Below are 25,000 nucleotides of genomic sequence, written 5' to 3' on the forward strand. Positions count from 1 at the left end.
CCAAAGTGTGCTGTGCTGAAAATGTGGCTGTGCAGCTGTGAAAACAGGACTGTGTTTAGTGTTTTGGCGATAGAGATGTAGTGGTCAGGCATTGATGAGCATTGCAGAGCATAACATCTATGGCTGAGTTGGGAATTGTCTTCAGAGTGTGAGTCTCTGATCACTGTTCCCAGATCAGTGTCAGTCATGCTGAAATCCTGCATGATGATGGCGACTGCTACTGCTGCTGCTGCTGCTTCAAGAACAGTAGCACTAGCCGTGAAATGAGGAATGGAGTCAGGGATTATCTCTCTCGTGGTGTTTCCGAGAACCTCGACAGTTGACCGATTACGGTTTGAAGTATGGCTCTGGAATTGGAGGCCATCTTTCAAGATTTCCCTGGATCAGCTGTGATGTGACAGGCTGAAATGTGGGTTGCGATTTTGACCGAGATACCCCCGTGTGCGACTGTCCTTGGGTCAGCTGTGTTGTGTGTGACGGGTGGCCGCCGCAGAAGATGGATTGGGAAGTCGAGGCCGTGGGCCAAGCAGGCTCAGGATAATCCAAGAGGGTTGATGATGCGCCGCGGAGGTCGCAGCCACAGTAGCGATAGGGGTCGCAGGGTCAAGGGATTTTTACCCATAAAGCCATCCTAAGCTCTGAACGAATCTGGCCCCAAGGCTTTGATTGGCGTAAAAAGAAAGTCCATGATTGTGAACGTGTGTGTGTGTGTGAGTATGTGTGTTTATGAGAGAGAGAGACATGGAGTTTTAGCAAATTCCTCACTCCCTTTAGAGAGTTTGAAAAGTGTTTGAGTTGGATGTGAATGCAAGGGACATTTTAATCGGAGCACCACAAATCCTTAGCCGACATCTCACAGACATCTGCTCTTGGATTGTGCACATGCAGCAGACACACACACACACACACACACACACACACACACACACACACACACACACACACACACACACACACACACACACACACACACGCACACACACGAGACTCTACATATGGGCAGATTAATTGGACATGCTCACTAGTATGTAAATCCTCCCCTGTGCATGTCCTCTCACTTAGCCTACGCGTAGAGATCAATAAACGTCTACTTTACATTTCCCCTTTCATGAAATTGTGATCACGGACATGTTCACGCTAATGGGGTTTCCATGTTTGTAATGTCGAACTGCCTAGGCCAAAACTCATTCCTAACCTTAAAACTCTCAGTGAACAATGTGTGTCCAATGTCAAACTGCCAAGACCAAAATTCATTCCTAACCTTAACCTGTCAGTGAATAATGTGTGTCCACCAACCTATAAACCTGTCGGTAAGGAAATGTTTAGGGGTAAAAATATAGCCTTCGTCTGACATGCCATTTCTGCATGTCACTGACATGTCGCATGTCAATAAATGATCTAACCCTTACTGACAAAATCTGTGGCAGTTTCACAGACTTTGCCAAAATTCCGTGATGGGGTCACAAATGTGCTTTCCGTGATGGGCCCACGGAACCCAGTGGACCAAGGGCCCTAGTGCTATCTATATTCCCACAGCTCTATGTTGAAAAAAGGTACACACACTCCTCCTCGTTTCATTGATTTAAGAATTTGGTATTGACTGAATGGAAAAGGTTGGCTACTTCACCAACGGTTTGTCAGTTGTCTAATAATAGTCTTAAGTCTTAACATATAGTGCTGTGGGGGGCGTAGAGAAAGCACTTCCATGAGCCCATCACGGACAACACGTCTGTAACCCCAATGCGGAATTTTGACAAAAGCTGTGAAGTTTCCACGGATGTCGTGTTCCAATCAGACTGCCTCTCATGAGCATGGCTTGGCCTTTATGGATGTGCAGAGAAAGCTTTTTTGCACATGGCAGCTCGTACACATGATGTTCGTTAACCTTCGGTGGTGTAGTGGAAATTGGAAAAAGTATATATAACAATAATGCACACGTCAGAAATAGTAGGTGTACAATCTGTGCACGCTATACATATAGACTCTAATTAGCAGTCATAAAAGGGCATGCGATGCTAGTTTGTAGCTTTATCAAGACCTGTAAATGGTCAATTACACTGTGCACAAACACACTGCTCTGTGCTGAAGTTATCTTTATGACAAGGTAAGCCACAGCACTCCAGGAAAAATGGCAGAAAATGATAGCGCTGGTTTCGAAACAGTGTCTCTCTGCTTCTCTCTCCCCCTCTTTCTATCCCTCTCTTTCTATCCCTCCTCCTCCTCTCTCTCTCTCTCTCTCCCTCTCTCTCCCTGTTCACACTCTTTGCCTTCCCTCTTTCCCCTCTTTCTCTGTCTCACTCGTTTCCCCTCTTGTTCGGTCACCATCTACCCATCTCTCTCTCTCTCTCTCTCTCTCTCTCTCTCTCTCTCTCTCTCTCTCTCTCTCCCCCCTCCCTCTCTCTCTCTCTCTCTCTCTCTCTCTCTCTCTCTCTCTCTCTCTCTCTCTCTCTCTCTCTCTCTCTCTCTGTGTGTGTGTGCCGGGTTCGGTCGCCATCTCCCCATCTCTCTCGGTTCAATAGGCGTTGAGAACAGAACTGCCAGCTGAGCAGAGAGCGAGCTGGGCGCTTCAGCACTTTACTCTCCACACCAATCATTACTGCCAGCGCAGGTTAATAAGGTCACAGCACACTGTCTGACCCTCTCGCCTCTGTGTGTGCATCTGTGTGTGATAGACTTTGTGTGTGTGAATGTGTGTGTGTGTGTGTGCGTGTGTGTGTGTGCGCGAGAGAGAGAGTGGCTTTGTGAGTGTGTGCATAGCCGCGCGTTGGCGTGAACGTGCGTGCGCGCATGTGTGTGTGTGTGTGTGTGTCCCTGTGCAAAATGCTGAGGCTGAGGCACCGGGCTACAACAATAGTGACGCTGTCTATTTTGCACTGCTGCTCACTGGAGAATTTACTCTGTACCTGTCCTAAAAAAAAAAAAAAATCTATTTGCCGTTTGTGCATGGTTGTGTGAGTAGGTGTATGCAGCAGAGCGAGTGTCTTAGACAGTCCATATGTGAGATATTTCTAGTTATCAGTCCTCTATATGCTGTTTGAAGGTGTCTGTGCATCCATGCGTGTCTTTATTTCCGGGCCCTTCCAGTCATAGAGGCTCGTCTAAGCAGAGAGAGAGACGGCGATGAAGCGCATGTCCACTCTTGTTTACCTCTTTGATTAGCTGATGGCGGTGGGAATAAACTCCACCAGAGACATGCACACTCTGTTTACTTCACAAAACTGTGTGAGGATCAGCCAGGTGGGAAAAAGACTACACACATGCGGACACGCATACATAAACATTCACTCCTCCACCCCCGCTTCTCCTTTATCTACATCTCACTCTCTCTCTCTCTCTCTCTCTCTCTCTCTCTCTCTCTCTCTCTCTCTCTCTCTCTCTCTCTCTCTCTATTTCTGCCTGTCTGACTTTGCTCTATCTTTATCTCTCCGTCTGCGCCTCTTCCTCTGTCTACGTATGTGTCTTTCTCCGTCTGTCTCTCTTCCTCTTCACTCTCACTCAGTGTCTTCATCTCTGCCCCATTTCCCCGTTTTATCCACCTGTACATCTCATGCTCTCTCTCTCTCTCTCTCTCTCTCTCTCTCTCTCTCTCTCTCTCTCTCTCTCTCTCTCTCTCTCTCTCTCTCTCTCTCTCTCTCTCTCTCTCTGTATGTCCTTTCCCTCTATCTTCATTTCCTCCTCTCTGTCTGTCTGTCTCTCCCATCTCAGGTCCCATCTCAGGAGTCCTGTGAAGAACATTGCCTTTCTCACACTAGTCTGCTGTGCTAGAAACCATTGAAATTCAATAAGGCAAATCTGATAGGAACCCCACCAAGCACACACACACACACACACACACACACACACACACACACACACACACACACACACACACACACACACACACACACACACACACACACACACACACACACACACACACTCTTCTCTCTCTCTCTCTCTCTCTCTCTCTCTCTCTCTCTCTCTCTCTCTCTCTCTCTCTCTCTCTCTCTCTCTCTCTCGCACAGGCGCGCACACACACACTCCTCATCTTTCTCTGGGGATCTGAGCCGACTGCCCCCTTTCTTCAGCATTATAATAGGGCCACATGAGTAGGGGAATAGCTCTCCTTATTGAGATGGCGATAGCCAAGCAGTCCTTTGATCATGCCCGCGTTTTTGGTCATGTTGGTGCCCTCACTGCCGTCGTTTCACGTGTCTTGTGTTTAAATGACAAAATGCAGGAGGGGAAAGCCCAGCTGGTAGTGCACCTGCATCTAGGGCTAGTGATATTGGAAGAAAAATGATCATCAGTATTCCGATTTGAACTAGGAGATAGAGGTTTAAGTTAGCACTGTATTTCAAGGTTTACACGTTAATCACTGATACATGCTTAATTACTGTCTGTGTAAGCAACGTGACATGTTGAACAAAATTAAGGGCCTACAAGGTCTTAATTATGATTATGCCAATTATGACGTCCTTATAGGTAACAAACAAGAAGCTTGCAAATTCACATCTAACACATTATTTTTCTTTACATGTGTCTCATAAGTCAATTAAGTCACCATTACTGACTAGCATGTGAACCCTAAAATAAAGTGTCACCAAGTTTAAATCGAATATTTATTTAGTTGAGAAGGCTGAATCACATCGCAACACGTGCAGTAGTGTACATACGTTGAAGAAACACAGTAGTAGAACACAGAAGTAGAAAGCACAGACTTTAAAGAAAAAGTAAATGACCACAAAATTATTCATATACAATAGTGTGTGTAGTCATGTTCTTTGACATTGTCATGTTCTGTGCGAATGTGTTCTCTGTGTTCATGTTCTGTTTCTCAGCCAGTCCATATGTGAGATATTTCTAGCTATCAGTCCCCTATATGAGTCAAGCTGTTCAGAGAAAGTAAATGACCACAAAATTCTTAATAAACAGTATTGTTGTTCGTCATGTTTTTTTGTCATTCCTAATCAATTTACAGTAACACTTGTTGGTTGGATTGATTCTAAGTTCAATTAATTGTAACCAGCATAACCTTTAACTTTTTTTAAAGATATTTTTGGGCCTTTTATTTAATTTATTGAGATAGGACAGTGTGAGGGTGACAGGAGAGTGAGGTGGGAAGGATTGGGAAATCACCTCAGGTCACCTGTAACTCTTGTTTTGAGAAGAATGGAGTTGAGCATTTGGGCCAGCACCCTCACAATCTAAGTAAATAAGAGTGAAGCCTGCTTCTAGCTGCAAATTTCACCGAGATGTTACTCAGTCAGGTCAGGTGTGTACCCTCCTATGATGAGGTGTGTGTGTGTGTGTGTGTGTGTATGTCTGTCTGTCTGTCTGTCTGTCTGTCTGTCTGTGTGTGTGAGTGCGCTTGTGCATGCATGTGCGGGCATGTGCACGCCTGTGTGCTTGCGTCCATGTGTGAGTGCGTGCAAGTCGTGCATGTATGTTTGCGTTACCGTTGTTCAGATGCTGTTCTTTCGATGTTCTCCCACCAGGTGTGTACCCTCCGCTGATGAGCAGCGTGACCTCGTGGCCTGGCCTGATGGACACCAGCAAGGCCTGGGAGCAGTACGCCAGGCGGGACGCCAGCCGCGAGAGAGATCGGGAACGGGAACGAGAGAGAGACAGAGACAGAGACAAGGCCAAGGAGAGGGCCCATGAAAGAGAACGCAGCGAGCGGGAGAGAGAGAGGGAGCGAGAGAGGGAGAAGGAGAGAGAAAGGGAAAAGGAGCGCCAAAGAGAGAGGGAGCGCAGTATCTCCCCTTCACATCAGCACAGGTGAGTGACAGATGAGTGAAAGTGAAAGTGAAAGCTCACCTGGGAAACTCCAACTCCCATTTCCATTGTGACACATCACTCCACAGCACACAAGTGCACACTGTACGCAATGAAATTGCATGTATGCTTCACCCGTACAAGGGGGCAGCCCCCAATGGCGCCCCAAGGGAGCAGTGTAGCGGCATGGTACCATGCTCCGGTTACCTCAGTGTGTGTCTGTCTGTGTTTGTCAGTGTTTGTATAGCTGACTGCATTTCTAGTGAAGGGCGAAAGGAAACAAGATTTTTGCACACGTGTGTGTGTGTATTTAGTGAAGGGCAAGAAACATAGGCATTTGTGCATGTTGGTGTTTTTCCGGTGATTTTACAATGAAGAGATTGAGAAAATCTTGTCACTTTGAGCTTGTGAGTTTGCATACCAAAGTGCTGTTACACTAAAAGATGCAATCATGTCAGTATTATTCAGAGTGGACTGACCTACTATGGTAATAATATTGTTATGTGCCCTTATCCGCACGCAGGGCCTTTATACTGGTGAATAAAACTGTACTTAAAATGTGCGTGCATGCGTGTGTGTGCACATGCATGCACGTTACCACAAAGGTTTGCGAGTGTTATTGTTACCGTGTGTGTGTGGTCGTGTCTGTGTTACGCACAGCCCATGAGTGTGTGTGTGTGTGTCTGTGTGCGTCCAGATCCAGCTGTTGTGTACTGGGGACAGATGTTGACTCTGGTCCACATTAGCAGTCCCACTTTGGCCCACACATAAACACGTGTGGGCCAGATCAACACAGGAGCAGCGAGCAAGGGGGGAAAGAGGGGAAGAAGAAGAAGAAGAAAAAGAAAGAGGAACAAAGACGTGTCAATGAGAAGCAACTGTGTGAGAAGACAAGAACTAGTCAAATGAAAATAAATAAAGACCTTATATTTAGAAGTGCTGGAGGGCAGGAGGGCAGATCTGGAGAAGAAAAGAGGAGAGGAGAGGAGAGGACAGGAGAGGAGACGAGAGGAGAGCGCGTAGCCCTCAGGTCACAGTAACAGGGTATTTCAGTGGACTGTCATAGGCACACTGTGGACATAGGGGGCAGCGTCGACCACACTGTGAGAGGGAGAGGGAGAGGGCAGGTGGGAGAGGGGGAAAGAGTCAGCTACAGAGAAAGGCTAGAGAGATAGATGACTGCAGCAAGCCATGGGGGCTCAGTGTGGGTCTTGAGAGGAATGGGGAAGAGGTCATTAATGCACCAAACTCACACACTCCCAAAACAAAAGAAATAGTGTGGTAGAGACTCAAGTTTTAGGACAAAGGACTTGTACGGTTTCCCTCATTGCTATTAACTCTCTGTTTGATATCTTTTTTGTGCTTCAAACTGCTTGCATGGCATTGCTGTGAGTCTGTGACCATAGATTTACTTGCAATACTAACCCAATACAAAGCCAGCTGAGCCCTTTGCAAATGTGCCTTGCCAGATGTGTCTTACACACACACACACACACACACACACACACACACACACCACGACACCACGACACTACTGTTTTATCAGGTGGCTGCTTTCCTCTGTCATCTCTGAGTATCCTTAAGCGACAGACTGCTGTGGAGAGAATGTGTGTGTGCGTGCATGCGCGGCGCGCGTACAGGCATATGTGAACACAAATGTATTTATTATACACAACTATTACTCAAGTGCATAGTTTTTGATGTACAGGAGTTAGACTTACAAGTAGAGTAAAAATAATTTGATTGCACAATACATTTCCCATAGCACTGTACCAGCGGCAACTCTGCTTGTTATGTGTTGTGCGGCGACACTAAATGCATTTTTACAAAGCACACAGATGACGTATGATAGTTGTGTAACTAGTGGATATACCAAACTGCAATGGCAAATTGTTTTCTTTATTTAATGTTAAAAATAGGGCTGGGACATTGACGCGTTAATTTCGGATAATTAATCACATGATTCGATTAATTAATTAATGCGATTAAAAAAATTAATCGCAGTATAATATAGCTAGATAGTTCTGGATTAACTTAGACCAGTGGAGGGCAGTATTACGCCTGATGGTGAAGCCTGCTGAAATTGAGAATAGTTCTCTCTTCTTTTAAAAATTAATAATATTTTTAGATTAAGCTTATTTATTGTAATTATTTAAAATCCATGTGAAAAAAAATATTTTTCACTGTTTTCAAGTCAGATATTTAAATGCTATTAAAATGCGATTAACACATTGAGTACCGACGACGTAATAATGCGTTTTTCACGCCCATGCGTTGTATACCAAAACGTAAAAATACGTTTTTGCATTTAAATATCATATTTTGAATCTACACCCTTCAATGGACAATATATGTGATTTTGGTAGCTCTGTGATGGAATGGACATAAATGACAAACATTTGCAGTCCAAAGTTGTTTGATTGTTATGATGTTTGAGTGTTATGATTTGGATATTTTAATTTAACTTACCAAGATGTCTGGATGCCAACCCATGTCGCCTATCGCGCTGCCTGCATTGATTTCCCTAGTACGGTCACTGTAGCATGTGTTGTCTCTGACTTCACGCAATAGGTAAACACCATTGTATATCGTGCCTGGAGTATCTTGAACTTTCTGGACTTGCTAGACCTTTACCAGATCCTTGGATCCAAATGGCACCCGATATGTGATTGGAGTAATGCGCTTCGATTTGGACGTTTGATCGCCAAAAAGATAAGTTTCTGTGTCTTCCTGTATGTGAGAAGCCAGAAGCTAGCATGGCTACATATCATGATTCCCTGATTGTCGCTCCCAACGCAGGACGCTCCCATGTCGGCTCGCCCCCACTAGCCAGACTATCGATCCCACCGCCATATAACGGAGCTAGTTATCTTTTTGATGTTAGTTTTTTGTTTCTAACTCTAACCTAACCCTAAACCTAACCCTAACCTTAAATTGCTTGTATGTGGCAGTGTATGATAATACGTGAAATATAATCGGGTGGGACTACACGTCCGGGAGTGATAGAAACACCTGGGACTACACGTCCGGGAGCGATCTCAGTTGGGAGTGTCCATCTGCCACCGCATATGATTCGGATCGGATGGGCTAGGCTACATCTAAGCATCATATCATTTGGATTTGTTGTCAATGTTGGGCTATTATTTCGGGAGTCATCGGGAGCTATTTTAGCAAATGTCTCACCCTCTGCATGTGTGCAAAGAGTTTGTGTTCAGTCCACGTGAAAAACGGGGATTTCAAAGGGCATCGATTGCTGATGTCGTAGTGTGACAGAGCAGGAGGTGTGCTGCCGTATTCGTGAATCGTGCTATGTTGTTGTTTGTTTCCCTAGTAGCCTACGATCGGTAGCGTGTATTGTGTCTGACTTCACGCAATAGGTAAACACAGAGACCATTGTATATCGTGCCAGGAGTATCTTGAACTTTCTGGGCTTGCTACCTAGACCTTTACCAGCTCCTTGGATCAAAATGGCACCCGAATTGTAATTGGAGTAATGCGCTCCGATTTAGAAGTTTGATCGCCAACCAGATAAGTTTATTTGATTATTCACCCCTATGTTGAACTGTCTTCCTGTATGTGAAAAGCCAGAAGCTAGCATAGATGGCTACATATGGATCGGATGGGCTACATCTAAGCATCATATCATTGGGATTTGTTGTCAATGTTGGGCTATTATTTCGGGAGTCATCGGGAACTATTTTAGCAAATGTCCGACCTTCTGCATGTGTGCAAAGAGCTTGTGTTCAGTCTGTGTGAAAAACGTGGATTTCGAAGGGCATTGATTGCCGGTGTCGTAGTGGTTTAGAGCAGGAGGTGTGTCTTGACGAGCAGGAAGATGTGTGTCAGAGCTAACCTTGCACCAAATTGTGATTAAAACCAACTCATCCCCTTTCAAACTCGTCACATTCTGAAGAAGCGCACCCTTCACAAAAACCTCAATATCTCCGATTGTAGCTGAATTCCATGGATACCCGCTTCGGTTTAGCATGGGTTTGCTCGGCAATAAAAGCTCGTAGAGACACACGGTTTTCACCTACTAAAGGTCAGATTAGACTTCAGCAACTGCGAGCGTGAAAAGTCGCGTGGGAGTGGCCACGAACCAATTTTGTATTCATGCATCTGCGAGCTCTGCGAGGTCCGAGGTCTCGTTGCCAGCCACATTTGAAATTGCGCGATTAGGCTACTTTCACTACATTGTAAGCACTGCGGTCATTATTAAGCAATGTTGCTTTCTATCCCGGTTAGCTAGGTATTTTCACACAAATTGCAAAGGCAATGCAGTGGTATCATTATTTGACATACCCAGTCTGTTTTCACGAGCAGAAAATGCAAGCATGTAAAGACAGTTGATTCTGCCGATGTGTGTTTACATTCGGTGGAGGAACGGTAGTAAAACCGCAGGCATTGTGCCACGAGTGTTCAACTGATGCATTGTTTGTTACTTAGCTTAGCTTCGTGTATTTACACACATTTACACACAAGGCATTAATAAAGTTTTTAACAGAATACAGCTCTGCTCTCGCAAACTACTGGCATTGCGCTGCCACAAGAACAGAACAAGGAAGTAGCGAGACGACCAATCATAGTGCCTTTTTGTCTGCGTACTCCGCGTCCGTCCGACGGATAGTTAGAATTTTTTCGAGGCGCTAGACGACGGGCGCAGAGCCTCTGAGAGGGGGGCGTGGACGCGCATAGACAGAAAACGGACGGACGCAGATTCTATGCGAGCAAAGCATAAATCTAGCTTAAGAGGGCAGCGTCTCCACTTTCGAACGAGTCATAACATATTTCAGTGGCCCTATCACATGATAAGCTGTGAGTCTACAAAAAAACGTCAAAAAAGGGCTTAGAACGCTGGTATTCTACGACATAATTCCGTGAGCACCGCCGGTATTCAATGTGTTAATTCGATTTCAAAGCCTTTAGATTAATTTGATTAAAATGTTTTATCGAGTCCCAGCCCTAGTTAAAAAACAAAGTACATAAAGACTCGCTGGTAGCCATGGTGTCGTTTGAAAAAGAGTTTCTTTACCTCCCCTGCGTTCTCACCCCTATTTGTGAGGAAACATACTGGTGTTTGGTGTTGTTTTATTTCCAGCATCAGAGCAGAACCTGGTGGTGGCGGATACCCTTTATTCTTTCACTTTTATGTCTCAACTGCAATTTTGAGGTTATGTTTGCTGTTTGTAAGGATACCTTTTCATGTCTTGTGTTTGTTCTCTCTCTCTCTCTCTCTCTCTCTCTCTCTCTCTCTCTCTCTCTCTCTCTCTCTCTCTCTCTCTCTCTCTCTCTCTCTCTCTCGCACACACACGCACACACATGCACACACACACACACACACACACACACACACACACACACACACACACACACACACACACACGCAGCTGGGCTAACGCCGCAGGGCTAGCGTGTGGTGCAGGTGGATGCTAGGCTAAGTCACAGTCGTAGCTCACAGCAGGAGGTTATATGGGGAGATGTGGCCAAATCCAGGGCACTGGAACATCTGTGAGCCACTCTGACACACACACCACACACACACGCACACACACAAGCACACGGTACTGTATGTGTATGTGTGTGTGCGTGCACGCGCACACACAGTATGCGTGTTTGTGTGTATAGAGGGAGAGAGAGGGAAAAAATAACTGTGGTTAGTGTCAAATCTGTTCATGTAATTTTTCAGCCGTCCTCTGCTTTGCCCTCTTTTTTGCCGGCGCTGGAAGGTCACTGGTACAGTAGTGCATGTGTTGTAAATCTGTCACTGGTACAGTATGTACACTGCACATTAGCCTGTGGCTGTGGCTGAGCCCTGGCCTTTTCAGTTACTGTTACCGCGTGCCTGTGTATCTGCCCCGCCTATATGTCTCGTGCTGTGGTAGAGGCAAGTATGACACTTAAAAACTGTTATTCATGCAAGACGTGAATGATGAGTTCTTAAATGCCAAAATGCAGAAAAAGCCATTTAATTTTTTTTTTTCTAAATTCGATTGTATGCTAGCACTGGGGCAACTGGATGTTGTCCGATCTTTCCTCACCAACGTGCACTCACTAAGAAGGTGCCTGTCTAGTTCATAAACATCTAGGAATCCAGAATCACCAAAAATTGTCCATACTAATAAAACGTTTGCGAAATGTACATTCTTTATTTCAATACGCTGGTACTGTGCTGGGTTTTATGTTTTCCTTATCTGTTTTTTGTAAAATACAGCTCGAACAGTCATATTCTAAAGAGCAGAAAAAAATGGATCATATATGTGGATGATTTGTGGATATATTACACAATTTTATTTGACACAGCTTCTGGACAGGGCATTTAAAGGACAGGATAAGGATGACGCCATTTCCGTATCTTACCATTTTACAGCCCATTTGATTTGTATGCATCATCACAATTATATGAAAGTGGCCTGCCACACTGATTATAACCAGAGGAGGCAGTAAAGAGTCAGACTATCCTGACTGATGTGCCTGTGTGATTTGATAGAGCTGTAGTCAGTCGTGGCAGAATTTAAATAGCCTATGTTATATTGTTTTGCCCTGAGCAGCCTTACGGGTCTTTCCAGAAGCTTTATCTACCTGACAAGTGGTTTCATTTTACATTCAGATGCACTGACCTGCCTGCCTGACATCTCTTGGCTTCACTTGCTTTCTTACTTCCTGCAGACTCTGTTTTCACCACAAGCCATTTTTCAGCTCCTTTCATCCCTTCTTCCGCTCTACTCTTCCTCCCGCCTCCCAGTCATCCTCCTTCCATCTATTTCTAACCCTCATCTGGTTGTTTCTTCTCCTCCTCTATGTCTGTCTGTCTGTCTGTCTGTCTGTCTGTCTGTTGGTCTGTTCTCCATCTCACATATGCACTCTCTGTCACACACACATGCTTTGTCTATCTGTCTGTCTGTTCATCTCCCCATCTCTCCCCCTCTCTGTCTCTCTGTTTCTCACACACATGCTTTGTCTGTCTGTCGGTTCATCTCTCTCTCTCTCTCTCTCTCTCTCTCTCTCTCTCTCTCTCTCTCTCTCTCTCTCTCTCTCTCTCTCTCTCTCTCTCTCTCTCTGTAGTTCCTGTATGGTATAGCACACCTCTCTGCAGCTGCTGGGCCATTTGGTGAACACTTGTCCTCTGCATATGATATGATCTCATCCCTGTTGCTCAGTGTGGACAGGTTTGTCCTCTCTCCAGCTGGCAAGACCTCCGACATATATACACACATATGCATGCACACACACACACACACACACACACACACACACACACACACACACACACACACACACACACACACACACACACACACACACACACACACACACACACACACACACACACACACACACACACACACACAAACCGGGGACATGCCGAAACACATTCATTTCACACACTCATACTTTCTGGTCATATTTTCTCTCAGTCCCATATTTTCTCATGTATTGGACTTTAAACATTTTTGGAGGTGTTTATTATAGTGGAAATTGATTTATACACACTCCAAAGGGCTGGGAGTCAACCAGATTATATGGGAAAAGAAAACTGAACCTTTTTATCTGTTTTCTTCTGCAAAACACACACACATGCACACTCATGCTCACACAAACATGTTTTATTGTCTTATTTACGGTGCTTCAAGCTCTTTTATGGTGCATAAACACATTCTTTCATCATTTGCCCTTGACATACACACATGCGCACACGAACCCGCACACGCCTTAATACACACACACACACACACACACACACACACACACACACACACACACACACACACACACACACACACACACACACACACACACACACACACACACACACACACACACACACACACACACACACACACACACACACGCAATAAATACATTCATCCTTGACCATGCCACACACACACACACACACACACACACACACACACACACACACACACACACACACACACACACACACACACACACACACACACACACACACACACACACTTGTCCTTGTTAATTGGCGGTTGCTGGACTAATGTCAACCAATCCATAAGGGCCCAGGGACTAAACTCGGTGCTCTAAAAATAGCACACGGTGTCCTGTCCACATGTTCACTGAGTGATCATATATCTCTCCATCCCCTCTCCTCCTCCTCTCTACCCCTCCCTCCCTCTCTCCCTCCCCTTCTCTCTCTCCCTCTCTGCCTCCCTCACTGCAAATCTCTGAGGGCAGGAAATCATCATCTTTCTCTCGCTCTTTTTTTCCCCCTCATTGCGCTTCTTCCTTATTTTTCCTTTCTTTTTTCCTCTCATCCTTTTCTCTCTCCCCCCCACACTCACTATCTCTAGCTCTCTTCGTTCTCTCCCTCTCATTCTCTTTCTGCCTCTACCCTTCTCTCTCTCTCTCTCTCTCTCTCTCTCTTTCTCTCTCTCTCTCTCTCTCTCTCTCTTTCTCTCTCTCTCTCTCTCTCTCTCTCTCATATCCTGTCTTCCTCTACCTGGCTTCTGCTCTGTTCCTCCCATGTGTGTGCCATGCACCATTATGGCTCTCGTTACCGTTGGCTTGGCTTGCAGCTCTTTCAGCTTCCAGCTGCTCTGCCTGTGTGTGCGTGTGCGCGTGTTGTCATGTAATATAAATATAAAAGTGGGACATTTTGGAGTCTGTTTCTGAGTGTGTTGTAAGGTTTTTTTGCAGTGTCTGTGTGTGTGTGCATGTGTGCATACATATGTCTTTTTTGTGTTCGTGTGTGGTGAAACAGGTCACCTGTATCTGAGGGTGGGACCTAAGGGTGATTTTTTTTAAGAGTGTGAGCTGAACAACACACTCCTCCCTGTGTCCTCTACCTGCACACTGTGATGAATAATGGGACACGTGAATATTGCAAATTAATTGTGTGCGTGTGCGTGCGTGCGCGTGTGCGCGTGCGCGTGTGTGTAAGAGGGTATAGAGATGGCAAGGTAAGTCCATGACTAAGCAATATTCACTGGCAGTGAGGAGGTGAATTTCATGACTAATATTCCCTTATGTGCGACTATGTATCGGTATCGGTATGTGAGGCACATCCCATGCCCCTCTGTGTGTCGTGGGCATATAGGTATAGTCGCGCGTGCGTGCGCGCGTGCCTGCCTGTGTTCGTGCACCTGTCCCTGCCACTGTGTGTATGAGTTGTGGGCATAGGTGCATCGTCTTCCACAGGAGGGGAGGTAGGGCAGGCTGGAAAGGAGAGGAGAGGAGAGGAGAGGAGAGAGGGCTGGTGTGCAGTGTAGATTAATGAATTAGCCCCTGGATAGGATCTCTGGCCTCTGGGAGTGCGGCTTGCTCACTAAATAATGAGGCTGTTTGCACAGCGGAGATGGCCCACTGCAGGGATACCGCACACACCTGTGTGTGTGTGCGTGCGCGTGTGTGTGTGCGAACAAGTGTGTGCGTGTGAACAAGTGTGTGTGAACAAGTGTGTGTGTGTGCGTGTGAACAAGTGTGTGTGTGTGTGTGTGTGTGTGTGTGTGTGTGTGTGTGTGTGTGTGTGTGTGTGTGTGTTCGAGCATGTGTGTGTGTGGCTGTGTGTGTGTGTGTGTGTGTGGCTGTGTGTGTGTGTGTGTGTGTGTGTGTGTGTGTGTGTGTGTGTGTGTGTGTGTGTGTGTGTGTGTGTGTGTGTGTGTGTGTGTGTGTGTGTGTGTGTGTGTGTGTGTGTGTGTGTGTGTGTTTGTGTGTTTGTGTTTGTGTATGCGCAGGTGTGTGTGTGTGTGTGTGAAAGAGAGAGAGAGAGAGAGAGAGAGAGAGAGAGAGAGAGAGAGATTAGGGAAAGGTCACTCAGTATAGGACAGTGCTGAGGAGATGATGGTGTTTCTCAAGGGCTATCGCTGAGCTCAGTTCCAGAGGCAATTATACTGCCAGAGGACAGGACAGGTGCCAGTGCTGCTGCTGCTGCTGCTGCTGCTGCTGCTGCTACCCAGAGGCATGGGGGTCCACACGGGAACATGGAGGTCTAATTTGGGGCCGTACAGGCATATAGGGGTTAATGATGAGGTGCCATTTTTTGGAGTTCTTTTGATTTTCCATAAAAGAAAAGGGCTCAAATACGTGTGTTTTTGTGTTTTTTGTTTTGGATGACCAAGTGTAATGTATTGTACTTTTATGAATTTTGTGAGAATACTGAGAGTATAATGGTGAAAAATGTCCATGTGTTAACACACAATGTTAACGTGGAACCAAATATTTTAACAAAAGAAAAGACATTCCCAATAAAACAGTTAAACTAATTTGGCATAATCCTGCATTTGTCTTTGTGTGGGAATCCTTGTGTGCATGTTAGTGATGAGGAGCGTCAGCAGCAGGAGAGACGCCACAGCGAGCGGGATCAAGAGAGGCATCGGGATCGCCCCGAGCGAGACAGAGAGGAGAGACACCGCGAACGCAGACACCGCGAAAGGGCTGAGGGACGGCACAAGTCCTCACACAGGTAAACACACACACACATATTTAGGTAAACACACACACACACACACACACACACACACACACACACACACACACACACGCATACACACACAGGTAACCACACACAATCCCAGCAGCTGCCATATGCAGTCCCATGCGGACACATTAATAGACACTCTTGTCAAGAAAGAACATACAAGCCCATACAACACACTGACTCAGTACAACTTCACAATATGCTCTGACCATGAAACGCAAAAGCACAAACTCATGTGAACTGCAGTGTGGCGCAGTCATGCATGTTAACACACTAAACTGTATGTCATTGCACCGCATATTTGTGTGTGTTGCTGTGAAGTGTAGACACACAGTGGAAGCCCATTTCAAACACTGCCGCAATTTTCATTCACTGTTGAATTCTGTTGCTACTCCACCTTTGTTGATTGTGTGTGTGTGTGTGTGTGTGTGTGTGTGTGTCTGTCTGTCTGTCTGTCTGTCTGTCTGTCTGTCTGTCTGTCTGTCTGTCTGTCTGTCTGTCTGTCTGTACGCGCCTGTCTGTTTGTTTGTCTGTCTGTCTGTCTTTTATGTCTTGTCTGTCTGTGTAACTGCGTATGTATCTGTTTTTGTATCTGTTTGTCTATATGTCTGCTTTTTGTGGGAGTGTGTGCGTGTGTGCCTGTGTGCGTGCGTACTGCAACGAGGACAGCAGGAGCAGCAGCAGGCGCAGGAGACACAGTAGTGAGGAGGGGGCCCACAGTCACAAGAGAAGCCGGCACAAGCGCCAGAAGCACGCCCGCGAGAACAGAGAAGCCAATGAGGAGCCCAGCCCTGAAGCAGACACCCAATCAGAGGCGGCAGACTGACAGGCCAGTTAGCCATACAGACCAATCACAGAGCCTGGTGGGAGAGACACTTTCCCGCCCTTGTCAATTGAACTACATGCCCAATGTGAGCCTTGTTATTTTTTTTCTGTTACATTGCCAACTCTGAAGTGGAAGTATAAGTTACAAATGTGTCTCAAGGTCAAATACAGAAAATACTTGAATTTTGTTTTACTAATTTATCAAATTTAATTAATTTTATGAGTGCTGCTCTAATTTAACAAAACTGTGCCTCATAGTTAAATTAAAAAAGAAATACTTGAATTTTGTTTTACTAATTTATTTAATTTAATTTTATGAGCAGTGCTCTAATTTGACAAAACTGTGTGCTCAGGAGGAGTGTTATCCTAAGAGGGATATTGATTTTGTTTGTTTGATTTTGCAGAAACAATTGTTTATTTATAAATATTTTTGTTTCAAGCAAATATGACTTTTGCCTTTGTTTTTTGCACCATACCCAGTACCAAGATCCATAGTGTCCACAGTCTTACACACACAGACTCACATTCTCACTTGCCCAATCCACCCCCCACCCCCCTCGCTCTCTCTCTCTCTCTCACACACACACACGCATGCGCACACACACACACACACACACACACGCACACACACACGCACACACACACGCACACACACACGCATGCGCACACACACACACACACACACACACTGAAGGAAAAAGGAACGACCTTCCCAGTCTGCCTTGTAGAACGACTTTATTGATCTTTACCAAAGGTACCATCAGTTACAATATACTACACAGGCCAAGACGCGAGACGCAGATCACACACACAACAGACCCACCGCTCTCTACACCTCTCCCACACAGCTTTCCCTCAAAGGTATGAAAATCAGTAAGGCCCCCACAATATCACCTTTATAGAGTTAGTATTAGTAAATACCTTTCTTAATTTTTTTTAAACGATATTATGACCACATTTTCTTTTTTTTCAGCTTTTTTGTCTTTTTTTTAAACATTACAGTGTGTTTTTAAATAGTATTATTATTAAGCAACAGCGTCTGAGAACATACCAACACAGACAGAACTACTTGGCAAAAAAATGTGTCCTTTGTCTCAAAAGCGAGTCAAAGTTGACATGAGATAACCACTGTTGTTAACAGCATGAAACAAAGCTTGTATCCAAAGGCCATAGAAATAGAAGAACCAAAAAAGAAGCAGCAAAAAGCAACATGAAAAATAAAATTAACAACAATACAAGTGCTTAGATTTGTATTTTTTTTCCCAACATCAACATTTACAGTAACAAAACATGACTCAAACGCAGAATTTTTTTTCCTAACTTAAAACTAATTCAAGTTGGCAACATATGTTGAACCCCACCCCCGCCCCCCAATCCCCCATTCCTGTACTGACCCTCAAAAGGATTTCCTGAACTTTAACCATCACCTGCTCGACTTTAACGCTTCGTTTAGCTGAAGGGCCTGCTAAGATGCACCTGGCTAACACAGTGTTCAAGGGGGGGAAAAGATGAGAAAGCTGTGCAATCTACGTGAGACTAAAGCTACCTGCAAGCCCATCCCAAGCCTGCACCCCATTGGTCCATCGCTCCCTCCCTCCCATCCTACCCATTCAGCAGGATTGGATTAGCAAGCCCCGCCCAGTGAGGCGGAGCGACAGCTTTTGTCTGCTCTAATAGGCTTCGCCTTTAAGGGCTAATTTCCATGCTGCAAGCACCCAACCCAGTCCCACCCCATCCCCCCCTCACCATTCCCCCAGTAGTCTGAGATGAAGATCTCGGATGTGACACGGGGGTTACGTGCTCTTTTACCCATCCCTTTATTTTGTTTTCAGGCAAGATACAAAGGGCGTAGCTCCAAGAACCGATGAAGTCAAAGTTCATGGTCATAGGTGAGCGAAAAGACTCCGGTCCTTGCTTCTTTCGAGATGAGATCCTGTTTCCAGGATTCTTTGAAGGGTTCGCGAAGGAACCGAACTCTCGGATCTCTCTTTTCTACGTGTCCTCTGTGATCAGTCCTGCATCGTCCTGCATCGGGGCTTGTTGCCCTAAGGCTTGTCCCGTCTTGGAAGTCTTTGGCCGAGTCCAACTTTCCTGAGCAAGGTCCATGTCTAGCATTTACATGTCCTGCATGCCCTCGTCTTTGGAGACAAGGGGGGGGCGTGGTGATTCGCAGGAGCCCCGCCCTATCAGGCAGGGTTCCTTTTCACAAGCTCCACCCAACGGAGAAGTAAGTTCATAACCAGAGGCCCCACCCACTCACCCACACAGAGGCCGTCATAGGCTCCAGCAGGGCAGGGTCAGTGTACTGTACTACAAGTAAGCTCCACCCTCCTTTCATTACAGCAGGTTTTGAAAGTGTTCCAGTAAGTTTGTTAAGCTTCCTCTCCTCCTCCTGGCTGCTGGGGGCTACCCTATAGCAGGCTCCCGGGCCAGGAAACGATGGTGAGGGTGATGCGGCCCCTGAGCTCCTTGAGCAGTCGCACCAGGGCCGTATGGGTCATCCCCCAGGTGCTCTTCTGATTCACCTCCAGCAGGATGTCCCCACACCTGCAACAGTACAGATGAAACACAAGTTTAGTTTATTGAGTTTAGTTCAAACAGGGACCATGCACAAGAGTTATGGTTTACAAAAGTAAAAAAGATGGCTTGTGCCAGATTATAGCCAAAACAGCTAATTTCCATCTGCAGTCCCTGGGCAGGTAAAGCAAAATTGAAATACAACAGGGACCATGCACAAGAGTTATTGTTTACAAAAGTAAAAAAGATGGAATGTGCCAGATTATAGCCAAAACAGCTCATTTCCATCTGCAATCCCTGGGCAGGTAAAGCAAAATTGAAATACAGTACAGATAAGAACAGCCATGGGTGCATACTGCATACATTAATGCGCAAAGTCAAAGTCAAGTGCTTTTGGGTGCTCAAATGGTCCGAAACACCTGACTGCAACAGTAGTACACAACTGTGCAAGACGCACACAGACACTTGAAAGTTTAGCAGAATATTGACTGTAAAAAACTGGACGAACAAAAAAAACAATGATTAAAACAGAATAATACGCTACACAAAAAAATGAACCTTCGTGTACAAATACAGGCAGACAGTAAATACAGAAACCATCTGATTTAGCTATGGGGCTTGTTACCGTATTCTGCCGTCATTGTAGGCGGGTGTGCCCTCCACGATGGAGCGTATGAAGAAGGACTGGTTGCAGTTGACCTCCTCCTGGCCGCCCACGATGCTGAAGCCCAGGCTGCCGGACGTGCTGCGCCGGAGCACGATGTCCTTGCAGCAGTACAGGTGCCTGGAGGGGACACACAATACAAGGACACTCGTCACATCACATCACAGAGAGTAGCGAGCTAGGTAGATGCGTTCACAGAATGGGAATGAGCTGTTTGATTATTTATTATTAATTTATTTTTTATTTATTTTCTCTTTTTTTAAATGTTGTCAAGTTAGGCAAGCTAAAATGTGATTGAGCTTCATTTTTTTTTTTTTTCGTTTTGTCTTTCTTCCATCCGTTCTTTTATTTCTAAGGGAGACAGTTCTGGGGCCTCAGCTGGCATGCTCCGCCTGGCTGTCCTGTCCTGTCCTGTTCCATCCACAGCTGAGCACAAACAAGCTCCTTTGCCAGCTAGGCCCCCGGGCTAAAAGATCTCCATCTACACAGTGGCTCAGCCACGTCCCCCTGATTGTTTTTTAAGCAGTTTAAGGCAACAACACCTCGTTGGGTGTTTGCATCCACTTATCTGGTGGAGCAGTTTGTTTGACAAGTGAAGGAAGGGGGTATGTGGGGAGACTCTCGCCTGTTTGCTGTATGTCTGGTGTGGAGTGGAGGCCTGCGGGGCCGGGGGTCAAGATGGCAGAAGTAGCCATTTTACATTCCACCACGCTCTGCCTCTCCCTGGCCTCCAGTGGAGGAGAGGAGAGGATGGGAAGAAAGAAGGGAGGAGGAGGAGGAGGATTAATCCCCCTTACAAAAACAAATGCACACGCGCACACACACCCACACAAACTCGACAACCAGCGAGTGACGACGCCCCTGAAAATCACACCTCAGGACGGGGAAGGGGAGAGAGATGGGAAGTGGTCTCGGGATTAAATCCATTTAATGTTGTTGGCACAGTCTCAGTCTGCTAAGCCTCTTAGGCGAGAGTGCATGAAGACAAGCAGGGGAGCGAGAGAGAAATAGAGGGGTCGGGCGGGGGGGAGAAAAGATTGCAAAGGTGAGAGAGAGAGAGAAAGAAAGAGAGGAGAGGAGGGGGGTGATGAGATATCTAGGTGCTGTGGGAGGGCTCTCTCCCTGAGGAGACAACAGTGTCTCCAGTGTGTTGAGAGAAAGTTCCGGAAAGAAGTTTAGGGGGTCTGCTTATTATTCAGGACAGGCTGGCTCTCCCAGCTGGCCCTGTCACAGTCAAGTTTGGAGAGGACAGCGAGAGAGCAGGGGGTCAGAGAGAAGCAGAGGAATAAAGGATTTTAGAAAGAAGGACAAAGACACTGAGCAAAGAGGAGGGTCACTGAGGCTAGTCTGAGAAGGAGAGAGACGACTGAGGAGCTCATGTCCTCGTGTCAGGTCCCAACTGGAGTCGCCACTGGCCCCTTGAATGTCCTTGAAGTAATTATCTTTTACTTTTTAGAATTACTTTTAACATACTTGCTTCTATCACAGAAGGAGATCTTCAAGGCACTATCATTTACCAAATTTAAAAAAACCTTTATTGTGCTGGCATTAACCTTTTTTAAAAAGGGTTTGCTATCAAACCTTTAGGCACACATCAGATATTTTTTTAAAGGTTAATGTGAACAAGGCACTACAATTACTACCAACGCTTTTTACATTTTTGCTAAACTGTTTTGTTTTTTTAGGGTTGATGTATTTATTAGTATGTATTAATTCAGAGTGTACATTGTGTGGTCACGGAGCTTCTTGTAATAGCCAATCTGGAAGGAACTAAATCAGTGCTCCCTCGTCAAGCATGCACTTCTAAGCGGAGATTAGACTTGTCAGAGACACGCCATGGTCCATGTTTGGTTTTAGTGTAGAACGTGTGAGGAACAACGACCTTAGAGGTCTCTTAACGACCAGAGCCACATTCCCAGTAATTGGTTTACAGCCTAATCCTTATCAGGTAACTTAGACTAAGCGCTAAGCCTTCAAATGCACGAGTCTTACGACTTCATTATCTAAGTAGTAAAAAAGGGTATGACAGTATTTGCAGGAGTTGGCACAAGACTGACACAAGCATGACATATGTCATTAATGATGCCAAATGCAGAAATGACAATAATTGAATGCGACTTAATGACATCATCATGGTGTCATTTACTGACATCACCATGGCTGCCGTGTCATTCGTGTTTGTGATATGGTATCACTTCCTATTCATAATGGGCTAGTGTTACCTTAACATGCTAAAAATAAATTGTTGCCAAAACAAGGTATGTTCTTCCATGAGAAGCTTTGCTCTAGGTTGACCTGAATAAACAGTTCTCATCCATCCAAAAGGAGCAACAGATTGGATGGATTGAAGACCTATATTTTCGGTCTATTTTTATCACAGCCTTATAAAGGTTTTAACTTGCTTGGTGCTTTTTTTATTAAGCCTTACTTGCTTATTTTATTTGATCTCTTCGCACAGCACCTCTGTTATAACCATATTGTCACCAAAATTGTAATGACCAAGTCTTAATTTGTTGTCGTAGCAATGTTGTTATGATGTACTTGGGTCTTTTCAGCAAATAGGGGCAGGCCCATCTGCACAAATACTGTGCTGTGTGCTATCGTCTTATACAAAGTTTTTGCGACTTATTTTCCCATTTCTGCCCTAAAGGCAAAAATGCAAGATCTCTTATGCTTTCAAAATAGGGCTAATATGTATGTTATGGGTTTCAACGAAAGAATTTCAGGGCTGCTTGCACTATTTTGGGCACTTTTTTATGCTTTTATTGGAGCTAGGACAGTGAAGATGGTGATAGAAAAGAAGTCAGAGAGAGAATAGGGGACGAATTGGGAAATGACCCCGGGCAGGACTTGAAACCGGGTCCCCAGCTTAACCGCATGGCGCATTATTATTTTTATTGGTCCACTGAGACACCGGGCCCTCAAAGCAAGGGTATTTTTAAAGAATGTCTAAGTATGTATGCTTTTTGCTGTTTTGATCCTTTTTTTTTACAATGGCATACAATTGCATGATCTGCTCACCTGGGGTCCGTTTCTCGATTATTGTCGTTGCTAACCGTCTTAAGACCGTCTTAAGACGTAACACCATTCCCTTGGATTTAGTGGTGAGCGCCTCTGTCAAGATGCAGTTGAGTTGCTCGTACGACAGACTTTGCTAACGACGATAGCAAAGACGCTTTCGAGAAACGGACCCCTGGGCGGCTGAGATGCTACAGTTACAGTTACAGAAATGTTCCATTCTTTGTTTCATCCTGTTTTCATTATGCATTTTTATATAACACTGCCATACAAAATACTTTGCTGTCTGTAGCCCTCAGCTCACCTGGGCAGCTGCAGCCAGGAGACCCAGAGTGGCGAATAGTCGTCGTTGGGCGGCGGGGGGATCTTGGCATCATCGGGTGTCGAGGGCGAGACGGAGGAGGAGGGCGAGAGCAGCGGTGGCATATTCTCCAGGCAGCTCTCGTCGGGCGGCGGCATCTCCAGCACCTGCAGCACCACGGGCGACGAGGTGTTCTTCAGGTTGGCCACCGCCTCGCCGCGCGTCACCCCCGTCAACTCCACGCCGTTCACGTTCAGCAGGATGTCACCTGGGTGACGGAGAAACAGGGCTATTGTGGGAACCGTATGTCATGTTTAGGTTTACAGTATCAAGCCAATTCCATGAAGTTCAAGTTCAGCAGGGTGTTACCTGGACAAAGAGTCACAAACCACCAAGGAAAGAGAGGGAAACGCATGTCGTGTTTAGGTTTTTACAGTATCATGTCGATTCCATGAAGTTCATGTTCAACCGGATGTCACCAGGATAAGCAGTCACAAACCACCAAGGAAAAGGAGGTTAAGAGTTTTCTATAGGAACCGCTTGTTGTGTTTAGATTTACAGCATGTTGATTGACATGTCAGCCCCTGTCAGATCCATGCCATTCATGTTCAGCAGGATTTCACCTAGACAGGCAGGGAACACAGAGAAACAAGGAAAAAGAGGCCACTGTCTTTCCTCTCTGCTGTGGGAGCCACAGCTTTACAGCAGGGTCTATGTTGACTGGCATGTCGATCCCTATCTAACCGCTTGTCGTGTTTAGGTTGACAGTAGCATTCCATGAAGTTCATGTTCGGCAAGATGTCACTTTGTCAAAGGAGGGCACGCAAACAAACAAGGAAAAAGAGGTCACTGTAGTAACCGCTTGTCGTGCTTAGGATTAACATAGGTTATTGTCAGGTATGATTGACACTCATGAAGTCCATGCCGATTGTTACAAACAAAAGACAGTTACCGGTATTTGACAACCATGTTTATTTATGATGGGTCAGTCCCTCAAAATTCACCTGTACAAGGGGCATGGACAAGTAAATGAATAAACAAAAGAGGTTGTTATGACAACCACTTGTCATGAGCCTTTATTCCGGATCATTCTCTCATTTGCTACATAAAGGACAAGTTGCACTGTTTTATTTCCTCCCCAGATAGTAGCTTCTATAGTTCTATCAACCTTGTCTAGCGGCACTACATAGCGAACGTTTCCGATCAATCCAATGTTTTCTCCCGCTGTAGGACAAAGACCTCTGGCTCCCGCAGCGGGTGCGAACGTGAGGCATATGCCTGATTCACGCCGCGCGGGACGGGCGCTGCTCGACACAACACAACACAACAAAGAGACACCTGTGTGTTTTGAAAGAGACGCTGAGGCCAACGGGGGAGAGCTGTGAAGACGGCCATCTGGAGACCACAGCAACAACAACATCACAGGGACTGCTTTAGTTACAGGACACACAACCATGTAGGCGCACACACG

The 25,000-nt window shown here is 45.6% G+C and overlaps 2 protein-coding genes and 1 long non-coding RNA gene across 11 annotated transcripts in view; 1 reads left to right on the forward strand and 2 right to left on the reverse strand.

The window, feature by feature from the left end:
- fip1l1a (FIP1 like 1a (S. cerevisiae)) overlaps window positions 1-17,463 on the forward strand; it is a 57,874-nt gene extending 40,411 nt beyond the window's left edge. For 5 of the 6 annotated variants that reach the window (XM_063201338.1, XM_063201341.1, XM_063201342.1 and 2 more), the window contains 3 exons: window positions 5,478-5,760; window positions 16,043-16,189; window positions 16,874-17,463. In XM_063201338.1, the coding sequence (XP_063057408.1) occupies window positions 5,478-5,760; window positions 16,043-16,189; window positions 16,874-17,030 (587 nt within the window). In that variant the 3' untranslated portion in view covers window positions 17,031-17,463. The remainder of the gene's footprint in view (window positions 1-5,477; window positions 5,761-16,042; window positions 16,190-16,873) is intronic. The other variant, XM_063201339.1, reaches the window with a different exon arrangement.
- Window positions 1-25,000, reverse strand: part of LOC134451139 (uncharacterized) — a 142,680-nt gene that overhangs the window by 44,391 nt on the left and 73,289 nt on the right. The gene's annotated exons all lie outside the window — the stretch shown is intronic.
- lnx1 (ligand of numb-protein X 1) overlaps window positions 18,796-25,000 on the reverse strand; it is an 88,625-nt gene continuing 82,420 nt past the window's right edge. For all 4 annotated transcript variants that reach the window (XM_063201337.1, XM_063201336.1, XM_063201334.1 and 1 more), the window contains 3 exons: window positions 23,533-23,797; window positions 20,172-20,330; window positions 18,796-19,576 (listed from right to left, as the gene is read on the reverse strand). In XM_063201337.1, the coding sequence (XP_063057407.1) occupies window positions 19,441-19,576; window positions 20,172-20,330; window positions 23,533-23,797 (560 nt within the window). In that variant the 3' untranslated portion in view covers window positions 18,796-19,440. The remainder of the gene's footprint in view (window positions 19,577-20,171; window positions 20,331-23,532; window positions 23,798-25,000) is intronic.

The sequence above is a fragment of the Engraulis encrasicolus genome, chromosome 6 (assembly GCF_034702125.1).
Source record: "Engraulis encrasicolus isolate BLACKSEA-1 chromosome 6, IST_EnEncr_1.0, whole genome shotgun sequence".
Classification (NCBI taxonomy): domain Eukaryota; kingdom Metazoa; phylum Chordata; class Actinopteri; order Clupeiformes; family Engraulidae; genus Engraulis; species Engraulis encrasicolus.